We start from the raw sequence: 16,156 nt of genomic DNA, 5'->3' as shown, positions 1-16,156 counted from the left end.
TATTGATATAAAAATCATTGTTAGTTTAGAGATAGTCCTCATATTAACCTGCACACACACCAGACACCAGTAACATTAGCCATGAATAGATGTATTTAGGGTCATTCATTTGATAAACTTGTAAATGATTTAAACAAATGTTGTGAAAACATGTGAATCAAATAAGATTGAAAAGAAAGGGTAAAGTAATAGAATATTAACAATAAAAATAGCATACCATATAAGAAAAAGATAAATGACTCATGATGGTGATCATTTGATCTTAGCTAAAGATGTGTGAAATTTTAAAGCGGGTAAATGTATGTGTATATGAAATTAGTTGCTAGTTTTATATATGGTAGATGGCTCAATAATGGTGTATCTGGCGTAGCCAAATTTTTGAATCGACATTGGTTGTCTCTATTTGTTGGATGTAAAAGGTGTTTTCAATTTACTTTAAACCAAAAATAACATATGGTGACCTAGTTTTACAAATGTACAAAACTATTCAAAAGCTTATATAGCTATTTGTAGGTGTAAAAACAACTTAATTAACAATTTGTTTGGAAAAACTTATGATGATTTCTTCTTTGTGGCCTTTTTTTCTTAACTACCAATATTTATACATTGTATGACTGTATGTTTTAACTTAAATAATTTTTAATAGAAAAATGAAAAATTTCAGTTAGATAAAGGTAATGATAAGAATATTACAAATAATATAGTATAATTAACTTGAAAAAAATGAAAATTTGAAATATTAAAATAATAATAAAAAGAGATGAATTTAAAAAATACAAAGTTATATTTTTTTAATAAAAATATTATGACAAGTCATCTTGCTAAAAGCTCCAAAACTAAGAAAATTGAATAGGAGAGAGCTTTAAAGAACAAGAAATAATAATATAACCTAGTTGTTGGGAAAGAAGAATGCTAAATTTTCTACTTCTTAGTCTCTTGTAAATATTTGTGTAGGTTTAAATTTTTTTAGTTTTTAGATAGTAGATTTGGACTTTAGATATCAACTTTGGGCATTCATTTGGGTCAAGGAGGCAAAACCGAGTAAAGTGAAACTCAAACAGAAGTCCCATATCACTTGCAAGAGGCCTTTAAAGGAGTTCAAAAAATTCAGTCATGAATCCAAAGTGTCATCCAACATGAAAGTCTTGCATCATATAGGCTAGAGTGGAAGGAAAATATCACATATAAATAACTTCACTTATATCTTGTAAAAACTAATGTAACTTAATGAGATATGAATTACTTCTTAAAAACACTTTCTTATGCTTTAAAGGTCACTAAAATTGAAAATTTTCCCTTAGGTTTCTTTCCTTGAGAGAGCATTAAAAGCTTCACAAGAAGCCTACTTACTCAAATAGCTTTTCCAAAGGAATGGCGAGAAAGTTATCACAACACTTTATTATTTAGTTTTCAAAATTTCAAAAAAATATATTTCAATTATTCTTATTGGAAATATTTTTAAAGCTTAATAAATATATAGTAATTGAAAATAAAATAATAAAAAAATTGCAATATTTGTTTTCTTATAGTTCAATAAAAGAAAATATAAAATGTCTCCTTTTTTATTTATTAGTCAATCTTTTCTCTCTTCTGTAACCACTTTTTCCTTAGCTCTCACACACTTTTTTTATTTGTGTCACCTCTTCATTATTCACAACCTACCACCCACTCACTCTGCACACATGCGACTTTTATCTCACTTCACACACAAAAAAGCATCAACATTTTTATTTATGGTACGGGTTCGTTTTTGGGGGCTCATCTTCTTAATGTTTAGACTCAACCCATTATGGAAGTTTGGGAGTTAGTAGTTTTAACCTAAATATTTGTAATTAAGAAAAATAGAAGGTAGGGTTGCAAAATAAAAAGCGAGAAAGAATATATAAGAGAATAGGAGAAAAACAAAAAAAAAATAAAGACATTGAAAGAAGGAAAACCATAAGTAAGAGATGTTCTATTTTTGTATTTGAATTTCACCATGGGTATAAATATATATAACATATTTACCCAATCATGTGGAACTATGCATTGCATCGCCATTCTTTTTTTAAAGGCTTTTCACTAATCTACCTTAATAATCTACCATGGTGACTCCTTTGTCATTTATAATGATTTTCGTCGTCCTGCCGTGACCTTGATTGTGAGAGATGACAATTTCATAGGGGTTTTTAGAGAGTCAATACTTATTAATAAAATGTGAATAAAAGTGTGGTCAAAATTTTATGTTTATGATTCCCCTTCTTTGTAGTATATATTAATTGTTATTTACTTTGATGTCCTAATTGATTATATTGTTTAGTTATTGAACTTTAGGGTACAAAATAATTGTTATATCCATTTGGAAAATTCTCAAGTTGTTTTGCAGGTTTGGATTAGGGTAGTCTTAGGTTATGCTCCATTCACACAATACACATGCTATTATACTTCATGCATTTCTAGAAACCTAAAACATTTGAGAGAATGAGAGCTTATGTAGAAAATTTGGTCATTCTTAATTCACTCTTTGATTTATATTACCTTCTTATGTGTTGAGATATAAGGAAATTCATTCACACGTTTCTTGATTCTTTGATTTCTTGAAGATTCTAGATGTCTACTACTATGCATTCCTAGCATTTCCTGCAAATTTTTTCATTTGCATATTCTCCATATTTTCTACAAATATATTCTTCATATTTTCAACAAAGATAATTCTCTACAATTCTTACTTGATTTAAAGCAAATCTCCTTCAAATCTTTTGCAATATCTCTCGCAACAAATTTGATTGTGTTGGGAATAGTTAATAAAAAAATCCAAATTGCATATATAAGACAAGATTGGTAACATATTATATGGAAGATAAGCGAGATTGAAAATTTGGAACAAAACTGGAAAGAAAATATCTAAAAGAAAATTTGTAACAAGAAGGAAACACATTATTATAAGAGAATTGAAATAGAATATTTGAGGTAGAATCTCAATTCAAATTCTTAAAGATAAGAAACCTTTAAATATAGACTTCAGAGGAAGAACAAAGGGGGACTCGAGCGCCCCATAACACACTATAGACTTAGTTTTATTTTTTTTTTGAAATTATTTTCTTTTGCCTCCGCGTGGACAGATAAATATTTTAGGTTTTATCGTGTGATTTCTAATTCATTTTTGTTGAACATTGACTTTGATGCCTCCAATCTATGTGGATTGCTTGAAGACTTTGATGATGGGTTTCTAGATGTGTTTTGGGGTAGTTTGAATTTGTATCCACTCATAGAATTGATCCAGGTTATTTGATTTTAATCCTTTTGAAAAATGAGTTTTTCAAAGGAAGCAGAAAAACAGTTGTGATTTCTTGTTTAATCGGTTGTTTTTCTCTCAGCTTGTTTGAGGGGTTTTTAAAATGTTTGACTTTGGTTGACTTTGCTGTCAAACCATTCAATCGGTTGTTTCGAAAAATCAACCCACTATTTTTTGAAAATCTTTAATAGATTCAGTTTAACTGATTCATCTATTTTGTTTGTTTTTAAACTGATTTGACTTTTGCATTAATGTTTTTAACAACTGATTGGAGTTAAATAGTGGTTATACGCTCCTAGTTGTTATAGATTCAATTACACTTTCCAAATCAGTTTTTCCAAGATTGCTTAAGGCTTTTGGATTTTTTTGCTAAGACTAGATATGATTGTTTTGTTTCTTTCATCCATTTGTGATTGATCGGTGTATTTATTATTTCTCTCTTTGATTTGTATTTTTGTAAGATCTGTTGTTGCACAGGTCGAGGGTGTTCTGATTTGTGTTGTGTTGTAGTCAAGGAAGTGTGATATGATTCCCAATAGGCAAGATAGAGTTGATTCTTTGACATTCTATGGAATCAACTTGAGTTGGAGATAGCTTAGGACTTTTATAGATTGGATCAATGTTCTATGTTTTCAAGAACTCACCAAACTTGCACCAAACACCAAACTCACATGGAAGACCCATTTCTTGCCAATTGAACGATTAAAGATGTAAAATGCAAATGAAGCGATTAAATTGCATAACAATGAATGAACCGATTAAATGCTTCAAACTGAAATGCACCGAACAATCCAAGGAGAAGAAGATTAACGATTGAAACATGAAATAAGCAGAACACCGAATAGAAGCAAGAAAGGAACCTAAGACATGTTTAGGAATTCAAATAGGCACGGAATGGATGAGAAGATGGAGAGAAAGAGGACTTATGTGGTTGTAGTTCTTGGTTGATGAACACGCCCTTGAAGTGTGAATGCTCCAAGATAAGTGTGCAATGCCGCCATTGAGAGACCAAGGCATCAGATGAGACTAGGAAGAGTAGAAGACAAGTTCTCACTAACTCAATCACCAATTTGGGAGAGTTTTGATACTACAAATTCCAAATCTGCATTATGAAGGGCCTAAGCCCTCTTTTATAGGAGCAAGGGTGGTCATGGAGCTTACAAAGTTTGTACCACAAGCTACCCAAAGTCTCATAAGCTAACGCCTATAGTGACTTATGAGAGTTACCTTCTAGAAATTCTAATTAAGCCTAAAGTGCTTTACAAAAGAGGTATCTATGGTTTTCTTAAGCACCTTCCTAACCTATTCTATATATTTACATTTTATACAAGAAACTATAAAGAGAGATATTTAATGAGCCTATTCTTGAAGCTTGTAGACTTCTTTGGCTTTAGCCTTGATCCTCTCTTTATTTTATGTCTTTTTTAATTTTGAGAAGACTAGAGGAAAACTCAATGTGTAGGTGAATGCCTCTTCCTTCATAATAAAGCCTCCTTTATTTGATTCTCATCAAGTGAGTGTTCTTGAGGGGTTCAAGATCACTCTTTGGTGTGTGTGTGTAATTTGTTATTGTTATTGATTAAGTCGATACCAGTGGTTTCTTGGGACTGGATGCAACTCTTGGTGAAGTGTGACCAGTATCAACTTATGTGTGAATCTCTCTATCCTTACACTCTTTAACTGCTTTAACTTTTTTTTTATAAAGTGCTGATAAAACAACCGATTGTTCGTAAAAACACCGGTTGATTTTCTGCATCAAGCTTAAAACAGTTTTCTATTTGGCTGGACAAATTTTCATTGATTAATTCTTCATAGCCTTTCATTCTCCTTCATACTTGCGAAATCTTTCATACATTCACTCCCTCTTGTTTTAGGCTATATTTAACATTTTGAGGTTTGTGTAATTAAGGTTTGTTCTTCAATATCTATGACTGAATGTGTTATACGGTCTGGTCTTTCTTTTGGTTCTATTTCTATTATTGGAATATTTTCTAATGCATGTTGTGATTCATTTTTCCTTTCATTGGATTTTTTTAGTTTGTTTGATTCTGACCAACTCTTGTTTGCTTATTCAAGAGGAAAAAGCTGAAAATTCATATAAGTAGATGCTGGAGACAAGTAAGGTCTTTTGGTTCTAATTTCTATATTGGAATATTTTCTAAATGCATGTTGATGATTCAAATTTTTCCTTTCATTGGAATTTTTATCTAGTTTGTTTGATTTCTAACCAACTCTTGTTTGCTTATTTCAAGAGGAAAAGCCTGAAATCATATAGTAGATGCATGGAGACAATAAGGTCTTTTGAGTTCTAATTTTCTATTATTGGATATTTTCTAATGCATGTTGATGATTCAATTTTCTTTCATTGGATTTTTATCTACTTTGCTTGATTCTAATCACCTCTTGTTTGCTTAATTCAAGAGGAAAAAGCCTGAAAATATATAGTATATGTATGGAGACAAGTAAGGTCTTTGAATGATTAGTGGTTGGTTTTTTTATTAATTAGTTCTATTAATTGATTGGACAAGTGTTTGGTCCTTTCATCTTCTTTCGATATTGATGATAATATATTATATTATATTATAAATAATGAAGATTCCTTGTTGAAAGAACTTGGCATTCACCTGCTCTTTATTCTCTTATTCTTCGCCTTTATTTTTTTTCATCAACATCACAAATTCTCCTTTACTTACTGTTATTTCAATTTTCATCCTTGTAGATAAGTTTCAATTGTGTTTAACTAGATTTACATTATATTCGTTGGGAGACGATTTGGGGTAAATTATCCTTTTTACTTTCATCTTTTTGGTGTTAGACAATCTAACACTATGTTACACTAAACTGTTTTTATTTGGTTGAGGACACAGTGTCAATTACTATGCATTAAATATCATCTAATACTAAGAGAAAAGGGTTCTTCAAGAAAATTGACATCCATACAATGTTTTTTAAGCTATAACTTGTATAACATCAATCTTATAAAAAAAATACATTGAATAATGTTACACATATTTGTCCTTTCTGTAGTTTAAAATCATATGAATAGGAAAGGACTATATTCTCTATTCCTTGCCTTCTTCATTTGATACTTATGTCTTTTGCCCATTTTCATTGCCTTCTCAGTTGAGGATTATGTTCAACAATAGTGGGATGGAGTTTTTACTTCCATGACATTTATATTTTCACACGACAGGATTCAAAGAGTGCAACATTCTTTGCTTCGATAGTCGCCTCACTCCTTTGAATAAAGGAGATTTTTTTTACAGCATGACCTCTGAACTTCGTATGTCATGCATTGATCATCTCAGGTTTTGTGAAAACTAGCCCCTAAGGTTAGTCTAATCTCTCATCTTAATTAATTCATGAGAGACCAAATAAAACAAGTGTTTTGTCTTAGGAATAATGTTATTATGTAAAAATTCTGCAATTTTTTTTTCTTGAAGTAACCTTTGAAATAAAGAATTAGTTGCAATATTCCTATAGGTTAAAGTAAGATAAATGATTCTTTAAATTTCTCATTTGGATGTTTATTTTATCCCAATTGAATGTCTATATTTTATAAATCAATAACAATATTGTTATTATGAAAACTAATGTTAATACTAGTAGGATTTAAAATAATACAAAATAGACAAAAAAAATCCTTTATTATTTTTGGACTCAAACTTTATTTTAAGTTATAAGTCAATAGGCAAATTACATTTTTTTATTGTATTGTTATGTAACAATAATTATATATAGCAAATAATACATCAACAAGACACATTATATCAAGATTAATACCATTGTAAACCAAGTAGTACATTAAAAGTAAAACAACATTAATACTCATAGTGATAATCCTGAACAAGTTTTTATGGATTACAATTACACAAAACTCAAGTAAGGTATCACAAAAAGATAAATAAACAATTTCACATCAAATGTTCAAATCTTTGTTTAGTATTTGTTACGCCAAGTAAATGTAGAAATGCCCCATAGCCCCAGTACGAAACTTGTTTTCATATCTCGATTCTATTGTTAGAATTTCACCATCTTTATCTGAATAGAACCTGGTTTTGGATAACAAACTGACATTCCAACTAGGTAACCATTTTCATTTCCTGCTTCTTTTCCTGTTCCGTATTTGGACTTGAAGTGCATAAAACCCTTCCATCCTAAGATAAGCAAAACCATAAATATAGAGAAGATGCATTAAAATAGTCAATTTCTTACAAAGGTATAGAATTTATCAGCAAAATTTATTACTAATGAATATATGAATCACACAAAATTTAGCATAAGTTGATCTACATGTTATAGACTATATAGGAACACCAACAAATATCAAATATTACCTGTCCATATAAGGTAGCATTCACAACACCGGTGTGCATATGAGCAGTGCCATATATAAGATAACCACCTTTTGTCATTGGGATGTTTGCTTTCTTAACATGAGGGGAGTCACTGTCATGAATTCTTGGAATAGTATATTCTACCTATAACAAAATTGAGAAATTTATGTTATTCACTTACCCACGAAAAGAGTAATTAATAGCCTAATATTTTGTTTGGAATATAAGTCAGTTTCAAAATTTAGCTTATCATTTGTAAAGTATGGTATATATTGAATAAATAATGTACCTGGCAATCATGAATTGGTGTAGAACCATTTGATCTTACACGATCAGCTGAATCAAGTATATAGAACTTAAGAGGGACTTGGTGTTCATCCCAATCAACCCACCTTATTTTGTATCTTAGGGAAAGCTTTCTCGTTGGGCCATGAAAACCATTTCTTAATTTGCATTGTAAGTTATCTTGACAACAAAATAGTCCTCCTTTATAATTTCTAGACAATAAGTTACCATTAATGTCCATTGTGACATTGTAAAAGTCCTTTGGGAGATTTAAAAGCTTACACCTACACTCTGAACAACCTTTTCTATCATATGCGCCACGTGTATCAATAACCATTATGCTAAATAACCATTTTTCTTTAAACCCATGCTTTATTTTTGTAGGATTACCTAATTCGACTGCAAAAGGATCTGGAAGATTTGAGGATGTTCCTCGTGATTCTCCTCCCAAGCCCCAATAATGTGGAAGCAAAAAACCTTGGCAAGCACCATCATTTCTTTCATACTCAATACCATTACGAAGGTCGTGAGATTTTTTAATGTATTGTGACATGGTAATATTTTCAATATATTTTACAGCAAACCAATGATGAAGGTAAGTTTCATATAAAGGTACAGAATTACCATCTTCATCAACTACTTCAACGTCAAAACTCTTGACGCCAATATGACCCTTTGGAAAGTCAATATCAAATAATGTTTTCACTGCAACTTTTCCTGGTCCCACTTCAAATTGTTCAGACAAAAAAGTAGCTGATTTTATATGATTCTCATCAGACTCTAAAACAACCGAGTGCGTTGTGCCAAAGAGCAATATCATTATTGATATAAAAATCATTGTTAGTTTAGAGATAGTCCTCATATTAACCTGCACACACACCAGACACCAGTAACATTAGCCATGAATAGATGTATTTAGGGTCATTCATTTGATAAACTTGTAAATGATTTAAACAAATGTTGTGAAAACATGTGAATCAAATAAGATTGAAAAGAAAGGGTAAAGTAATAGAATATTAACAATAAAAATAGCATACCATATAAGAAAAAGATAAATGACTCATGATGGTGATCATTTGATCTTAGCTAAAGATGTGTGAAATTTTAAAGCGGGTAAATGTATGTGTATATGAAATTAGTTGCTAGTTTTATATATGGTAGATGGCTCAATAATGGTGTATCTGGCGTAGCCAAATTTTGAATCGACATTGGTTGTCTCTATTTGTTGGATGTAAAAGGTGTTTTTCAATTTACTTTAAACCAAAAATAACATATGGTGACCTAGTTTTACAAATGTACAAAACTATTCAAAAGCTTATATAGCTATTTGTAGGTGTAAAAACAACTTAATTAACAATTTGTTTGGAAAAACTTATGATGATTTCTTCTTTGTGGCCTTTTTTTCTTAACTACCAATATTTATACATTGTATGACTGTATGTTTTAACTTAAATAATTTTTAATAGATGAAAATGAAAAATTTCAGTTAGATAAAGGTAATGATAAGAATATTACAAATAATATAGTATAATTAACTTGAAAAAAATGAAAATTTGAAATATTAAAATAATAATAAAAAGAGATGAATTTAAAAAATACAAAGTTATATTTTTTTAATAAAATATTATGACAAGTCATCTTGCTAAAAGCTCCAAAACTAAGAAAATTGAATAGGAGAGAGCTTTAAAGAACAAGAAATAATAATATAACCTAGTTGTTGGGAAAGAAGAATGCTAAATTTTCTACTTCTTAGTCTCTTGTAAATATTTGTGTAGGTTTAAATTTTTTTAGTTTTTAGATAGTAGATTTGGACTTTAGTTTATATCAACTTTGGGCATTCATTTGGGTCAAGGAGGCAAAACCGAGTAAAGTGAAACTCAAACAGAAGTCCCATATCACTTGCAAGAGGCCTTTAAAGGAGTTCAAAAAATTCAGTCATGAAGTTCTCCAAAGTGTCATCCAACATGAAGCTTAGTCTTGCATCATATAGGCTAGAGTGGAAGGAAAATATCACATTCTATAAATAACTTCACTTATATCTTGTAAAAACTAATGTAACTTAATGAGATATGAATTACTTCTTAAAAACACTTTCTTATGCTTTAAAGGTCACTAAAATTGAAAATTTTCCCTTAGGTTTCTTTCCTTGAGAGAGCATTAAAAGCTTCACAAGAAGCCTACTTACTCAAATAGCTTTTCCAAAAGGAATGGCGAGAAAGTTATCACAACACTTTATTATTTAGTTTTCAAAATTTCAAAAATGGAATATATTTCAATTATTCTTATTGGAAATATTTTTAAAGCTTAATAAATATATAGTAATTGAAAATAAAATAATAAAAAAATTGCAATATTTGTTTTCTTATAGTTCAATAAAAGAAAATATAAAATGTCTCCTTTTTTATTTATTAGTCAATCTTTTCTCTCTTCTGTAACCACTTTTTCCTTAGCTCTCACACACTTTTTTTATTTGTGTCACCCTCTTGATTATTAACCACAACCTCACCCACTCACTCTGCACACATGCGACTTTTATCTCACTTCACACACAAAAAAGCGATCAACATTTTTATTTATGGTACGGGTTCGTTTTTGGGGGCTCATCTTCTTAATGTTTAGACTCAACCCATTATGGAAGTTTGGGAGTTAGTAGTTTTAACCTAAATATTTGTAATTAAGAAAAATAGAAGGTAGGGTTGCAAAATAAAAAGCGAGAAAGAATATATAAGAGAATAGGAGAAAAACAAAAAAAAAATAAAGACATTGAAAGAAGGAAAACCATAAGTAAGAGATGTTCTATTTTTGTATTTGAATTTCACCATGGGTATAAATATATATAACATATTTACCCAATCATGTGGAACTATGCATTGCATCGCCATTCTTTTTTTAAAGGCTTTTCACTAATCTACCTTAATAATCTACCATGGTGACTCCTTTGTCATTTATAATGATTTTCGTCGTCCTGCCGTGACCTTGATTGTGAGAGATGACAATTTCATAGGGGTTTTTTAGAGAGTCAATACTTATTAATAAAATGTGAATAAAAGTGTGGTCAAAATTTTATGTTTATGATTCCCCTTCTTTGTAGTATATATTAATTGTTATTTACTTTGATGTCCTAATTGATTATATTGTTTAGTTATTGAACTTTAGGGTACAAAATAATTGTTATATCCATTTGGAAAATTCTCAAGTTGTTTTGCAGGTTTGGATTAGGGTAGTCTTAGGTTATGCTCCATTCACACAATACACATGCTATTATACTTCATGCATTTCTAGAAACCTAAAACATTTGAGAGAATGAGAGCTTATGTAGAAAATTTGGTCATTCTTAATTCACTCTTTGATTTATATTACCTTCTTATGTGTTGAGATATAAGGAAATTCATTCACACGTTTCTTGATTCTTTGATTTCTTGAAGATTCTAGATGTCTACTACTATGCATTCCTAGCATTTCCTGCAAATTTTTTCATTTGCATATTCTCCATATTTTCTACAAATATATTCTTCATATTTTCAACAAAGATAATTCTCTACAATTCTTACTTGATTTAAAGCAAATCTCCTTCAAATCTTTTGCAATATCTCTCGCAACAAATTTGATTGTGTTGGGAATAGTTAATAAAAAAATCCAAATTGCATATATAAGACAAGATTGGTAACATATTATATGGAAGATAAGCGAGATTGAAAATTTGGAACAAAACTGGAAAGAAAATATCTAAAAGAAAATTTGTAACAAGAAGGAAACACATTATTATAAAGAGAATTGAAATAGAATATTTGAGGTAGAATCTCAATTCAAATTCTTAAAGATAAGAAACCTTTAAATATAGACTTCAGAGGAAGAACAAAGGGGGACTCGAGCGCCCCATAACACACTATAGACTTAGTTTTATTTTCTTTTTTGAAATTATTTTCTTTTGCCTCCGCGTGGACAGATAAAATATTTTAGGTTTTATCGTGTGATTTCATAATTCATTTTTGTTGAACATTGACTTTGATGCCTCCAAATCTATGTGGATTGCTTGAAGACTTTGATGATGGGTTTCTAGATGTGTTTTGGGTAGTTTGAATTTGTAATCCACTCATAGAATTGATCCAAGGTTATTTGATTTTAATCCTTTTGAAAAAGATGAGTTTTCAAAGAGAAGCAGAAAAACAAGTTGCTGATTTCTTGTTTTAATCGGTTGTTTTTCTCTCAGCTTGTTTGAGGGGTTTTTAAAATGTTTGACTTTGGTTGACTTTGCTGTCAAACCAATTCAATCGGTTGTTTCGAAAAATCAACCCACTATTTTTTGAAAATCTTTAATAGAATTCAGTTTAACTGATTCAATCTATTTTGTTTGTTTTAAAACTGATTTGACTTTTGCATTAAATGTTTTTAACAACTGATTGGAGTTAAAATAAGTGGTTATACGCTCCTAGTTGTTATAGATTCAAATTAACACTTTCAAAATCAGTTTTTCCAAGATTGCTTAAGGCTTTGGATTTTTTGCTAAGACTAGAATATGATTGTTTTGTATTCTTTCAATCCAATTTGTGATTGCATCAGGTGTATTCTATTAATTTCTCTCTTTGATTTGTATTTTTGTAAAGATCTGTTGTTGCACAGAGTCAGAGGGTGTTCTGATTTGTGTTGTGTTGTAGTCAAAGGAAGTGTGATATGATTCCAATAGCAAGATAGAGATGATTCTTTGACATTCTATGGAATCAACTTGAGTTGGAGATAGCTTAGGCACTTTTAATAGAATTGGATCAATGTTCTATGTTTCAAGAACTCACCAAAACTTGCACCAAACACCAAACTCACATGGAAGACCCATTTCTTGCCAATTGAACCGATTAAAAGATGTAAAAATGCAAATGAAGCGATTAAATTGCATAACAAATGAAATGAACCGATTAAAATGCTTCAAAACTGAAATGCACCGAACAAATCCAAGGAGAAAGAAGATTAACCGATTGAAACATGAAAATAAGCAAGAACACCGAATAGAAAGCAAGAAAGGAACCTAAGACATGTTTAGGAATTCAAATAGGCACGGAAATGGAATGAGAAGATGGAGAAGAAAGAGGACTTATGTGGTTGTAGTTCTTGGTTGATGAACACGCCCCTTGAAGTGTGAATGCTCCAAGATAAGTGTGCAATGCCGCCACTTGAGAGAACCAAGGCACTCAAGATGAGACTAGGAAGAGTAGAAGACAAGTTCTCACTACACTCAATCACCAATTTGGGAGAGTTTTGATACTACAAATTCCAAATCTGCATTATGAAGGGCCTAAGCCCTCCTTTTATAGGAGCAAGGGCTGGTCATGAAGCTTACAAAGTTTGTACCACAAGCTACCCAAAAGTCTCATAAGCTAACGCCTATAGTGACTTATGAAGAGTTACCTTCTAGAAAATTCTAAATTAAAGCCTAAAGATGCTTTACAAAAGAGGTATCTATGGTTTTCCTCTAAGCACCTTCCTAAACACTATTCTATATTATTTACAATTTTATACAAAAGAAACTATAAAGAGAGATATTTAAATGAAGCCTATTCTTGAAAGCTTGTAGACTTCTTTGGCTTTAGCCTTGATCCTCTCTTTATTTTATGTCTTCTTTTAATTTTGAGAAGACTAGAAGGAAGAACATCAAATGTGTAGGTGAATGACCTCTTCCTTCAATAATAAAAGCCTCCTTTATTTGATTCTCATCAAAGTGAGTGTTCTTGAGGGGTTCAAGATCACTTCTTTGGTGTGTGTGTGTAATTTGTTATATGTTATTGATTACATAGTCGAATACCCAGTGGTTTCTTGGGACTGGATGCAACTCTTGGTGAAGTGTGAACCAGTATCAACATTATGTGTGAATCTCTCTATCCTTACACTCTTTAAACTGCTTTAACTTTTTTTTTATAAAGTGCTGATAAAAACAACCGATTGTTTCGTAAAAACAACCGGTTGATTTTCTGCATCAAGCTTAAAAACAGTTTTCTATTTGGCTGGACAAATTTTTCATTGATTAATTCTTCATAGCCTTTCATTCTACCTTCAATACTTGCGAAAATCTTTCAAATACAATTCACCTCCCCTCTTGTTTTAGGCCTATAATTCTAACAATTTTGAGGTTTTGTGTAATTAAGGTTTGTTCTTCAATATCTATGACTGAATGTGTTATACGGTCTGGTCTTTCTTTTGAGTTCTAATTTCTATTATTGGAATATTTTCTAAATGCATGTTGATGATTCAAATTTTTCCTTTCATTGGAATTTTTATCTAGTTTGTTTGATTCTGACCAACCTCTTGTTTGCTTAATTCAAGAGGAAAAAGCCTGAAAAATCATATAAGTAGATGCATGGAGACAAGTAAGGTCTTTTGAGTTCTAATTTCTATTATTGGAATATTTTCTAAATGCATGTTGATGATTCAAATTTTTCCTTTCATTGGAATTTTTATCTAGTTTGTTTGATTCTAACCAACCTCTTGTTTGCTTAATTCAAGAGGAAAAAGCCTGAAAAATCATATAAGTAGATGCATGGAGACAAATAAAGGTCTTTTGAGTTCTAATTTCTATTATTGGAATATTTTCTAAATGCATGTTGATGATTCAAATTTTTCCTTTCATTGGAATTTTTATCTACTTTGCTTGATTCTAATCAACCTCTTGTTTGCTTAATTCAAGAGGAAAAAGCCTGAAAAATCATATAAGTATATGTATGGAGACAAGTAAGGTCTTTGAATGAATTAGTGGTTGGTTTTTTTATTAATTAGATTCTATTAAATTGATTGACAAGTGTTTGGTCCTTTCAATCTTCTTTCGATATTGAATGAATAATATATATATATATATATATATAAAACTAATGAAGAATTCCTTGTTGAAAGAACTTGGCATTCAACCTGCTCTTTATTCTCTTATTCTTCGCCTTTTATTTTTTTCATCACAACAATCACAAATTCTCCTTTACTTTACTGTTATTTCAAATTTTCAATCCTTGTAGATAAGTTTCAAATTGTGTTTAACTAGATTTACAATTATATTCGTTGGGAGACGATTTGGGGTAAATTAATCCTTTTTACATTATCATCTTTTTGGTGTTAGACAATCTAACACTATGTTACACTAAAACTGTTTTAATTTGGTTGAGGAACGACAGTGATCAATTACTATGCATTAAAAATATCATCTAACTACTAAGAGAAAAGGGTTCTTCAAAGAAAAATTGACATCCAATACAATGTTTTTTAAAGCTATAACTTGTATAACATCAATCTTATAAAAAAAAATACATTGAATAATGTTACACAATATTGTTCCTTCTGTAGTTTAAAATCATATGAAATAGGAAAAGGACTATATTCTCTATTCCTTGCCTTTCATTCATTTGATACTTATGTCTTTCTGCCCATTTTCATGCCCTTCTCAGTTGAGGATTATGTTCAACAACTAGTGGGATGGAGTTTTTACTTTCCATGACATTTAATATTTTCACACGACAGGATTCAAAGAGTGCCAACATTCTTTGCTTCGACTAGTCGCACTCCACTCCTTTGAATAAAGGAGATTTTTTTTACAGCATGACCTCTGAACTTCGTATGTCATGCATTGATCATCTCAGGTTTTGTGAAAAACTAGCCCCTAAAGGTTAGTCTAAATCTCTCATCTTAAATTAATTCATGAGAGACAAATAAAACAAGTGTTTTGTCTTAGAATAATGTTATTATGTAAAAATTCTGCAATTTTTTTTTATCTTGAAGTAACCTTTGAAATAAAAGAAATTAGTTGCAATATTCCTATAGGTTTAAAGATAAGATAAATGATTCTTTAAATTTCTCATTTGGATGTTTATTTTATCCCAATTGAATGTCTATATTTTATAAATCAATAACAATATTGTTATTATGAAAACTAATGTTAATACTAGTAGGATTTAAAATAATACAAAATAGACAAAAAAAATCCTTTATTATTTTTGGACTCAAACTTTATTTTAAGTTATAAGTCAATAGGCAAATTACATTTTTTTTATTGTATTGTTATGTAACAATAATTATATATAGCAAATAATACATCAACAAGACACATTATATCAAGATTAATACCATTGTAAACCAAGTAGTACATTAAAAGTAAAACAACATTAATACTCATAGTGATAATCCTGAACAAGTTTTTATGGATTACAATTACACAAAACTCAAGTAAGGTATCACAAAAAGATAAATAAACAGTTTCACATCAAATGTTCAAATCTTTGTTTAGTATTTG

At 30.1% G+C, this 16,156-nt stretch overlaps 1 protein-coding gene across 1 annotated transcript; it reads right to left on the bottom strand.

The window, feature by feature from the left end:
- Positions 1 to 7,356: 7,356 nt before the first annotated feature.
- Positions 7,357 to 8,716, bottom strand: LOC137812936 (uncharacterized). Its single transcript, XM_068615197.1, has 3 exons — positions 7,901 to 8,716; positions 7,612 to 7,755; positions 7,357 to 7,431 (listed from the first exon to the last, which is right to left on the bottom strand). Exons 1-3 carry the CDS (start codon positions 8,714 to 8,716, stop codon positions 7,357 to 7,359), a joined length of 1,035 nt encoding a protein of 344 aa, XP_068471298.1.
- Between the last annotated feature and the right edge of the window lie 7,440 nt (positions 8,717 to 16,156).

This window comes from Phaseolus vulgaris, chromosome 10 (genome assembly GCF_000499845.2).
Source record: "Phaseolus vulgaris cultivar G19833 chromosome 10, P. vulgaris v2.0, whole genome shotgun sequence".
Lineage (NCBI taxonomy): Eukaryota > Viridiplantae > Streptophyta > Magnoliopsida > Fabales > Fabaceae > Phaseolus > Phaseolus vulgaris.
Note: the sequence above shows the minus strand (reverse complement) of the source record. Positions and strands in the feature narration are given on the sequence as shown.

What these genes read in the sequence shown, in the direction of transcription:
- LOC137812936 (XM_068615197.1), bottom strand. Translation starts at nt 8,716, where the DNA reads ATGATATTGCTCTTTGGCACAACGCACTCGGTTGTTTTAGAGTCTGAT. An exon ending in CACCAATTCATGATTGCCAG is followed by an intron (nt 7,756 to 7,900) that starts GTACATTATTTA and finishes ATTTTGTTATAG; the next exon opens with GTAGAATATACTATTCCAAG. An exon ending in ATGCTACCTTATATGGACAG is followed by an intron (nt 7,432 to 7,611) that starts GTAATATTTGAT and finishes TGCTTATCTTAG; the next exon opens with GATGGAAGGGTTTTATGCAC.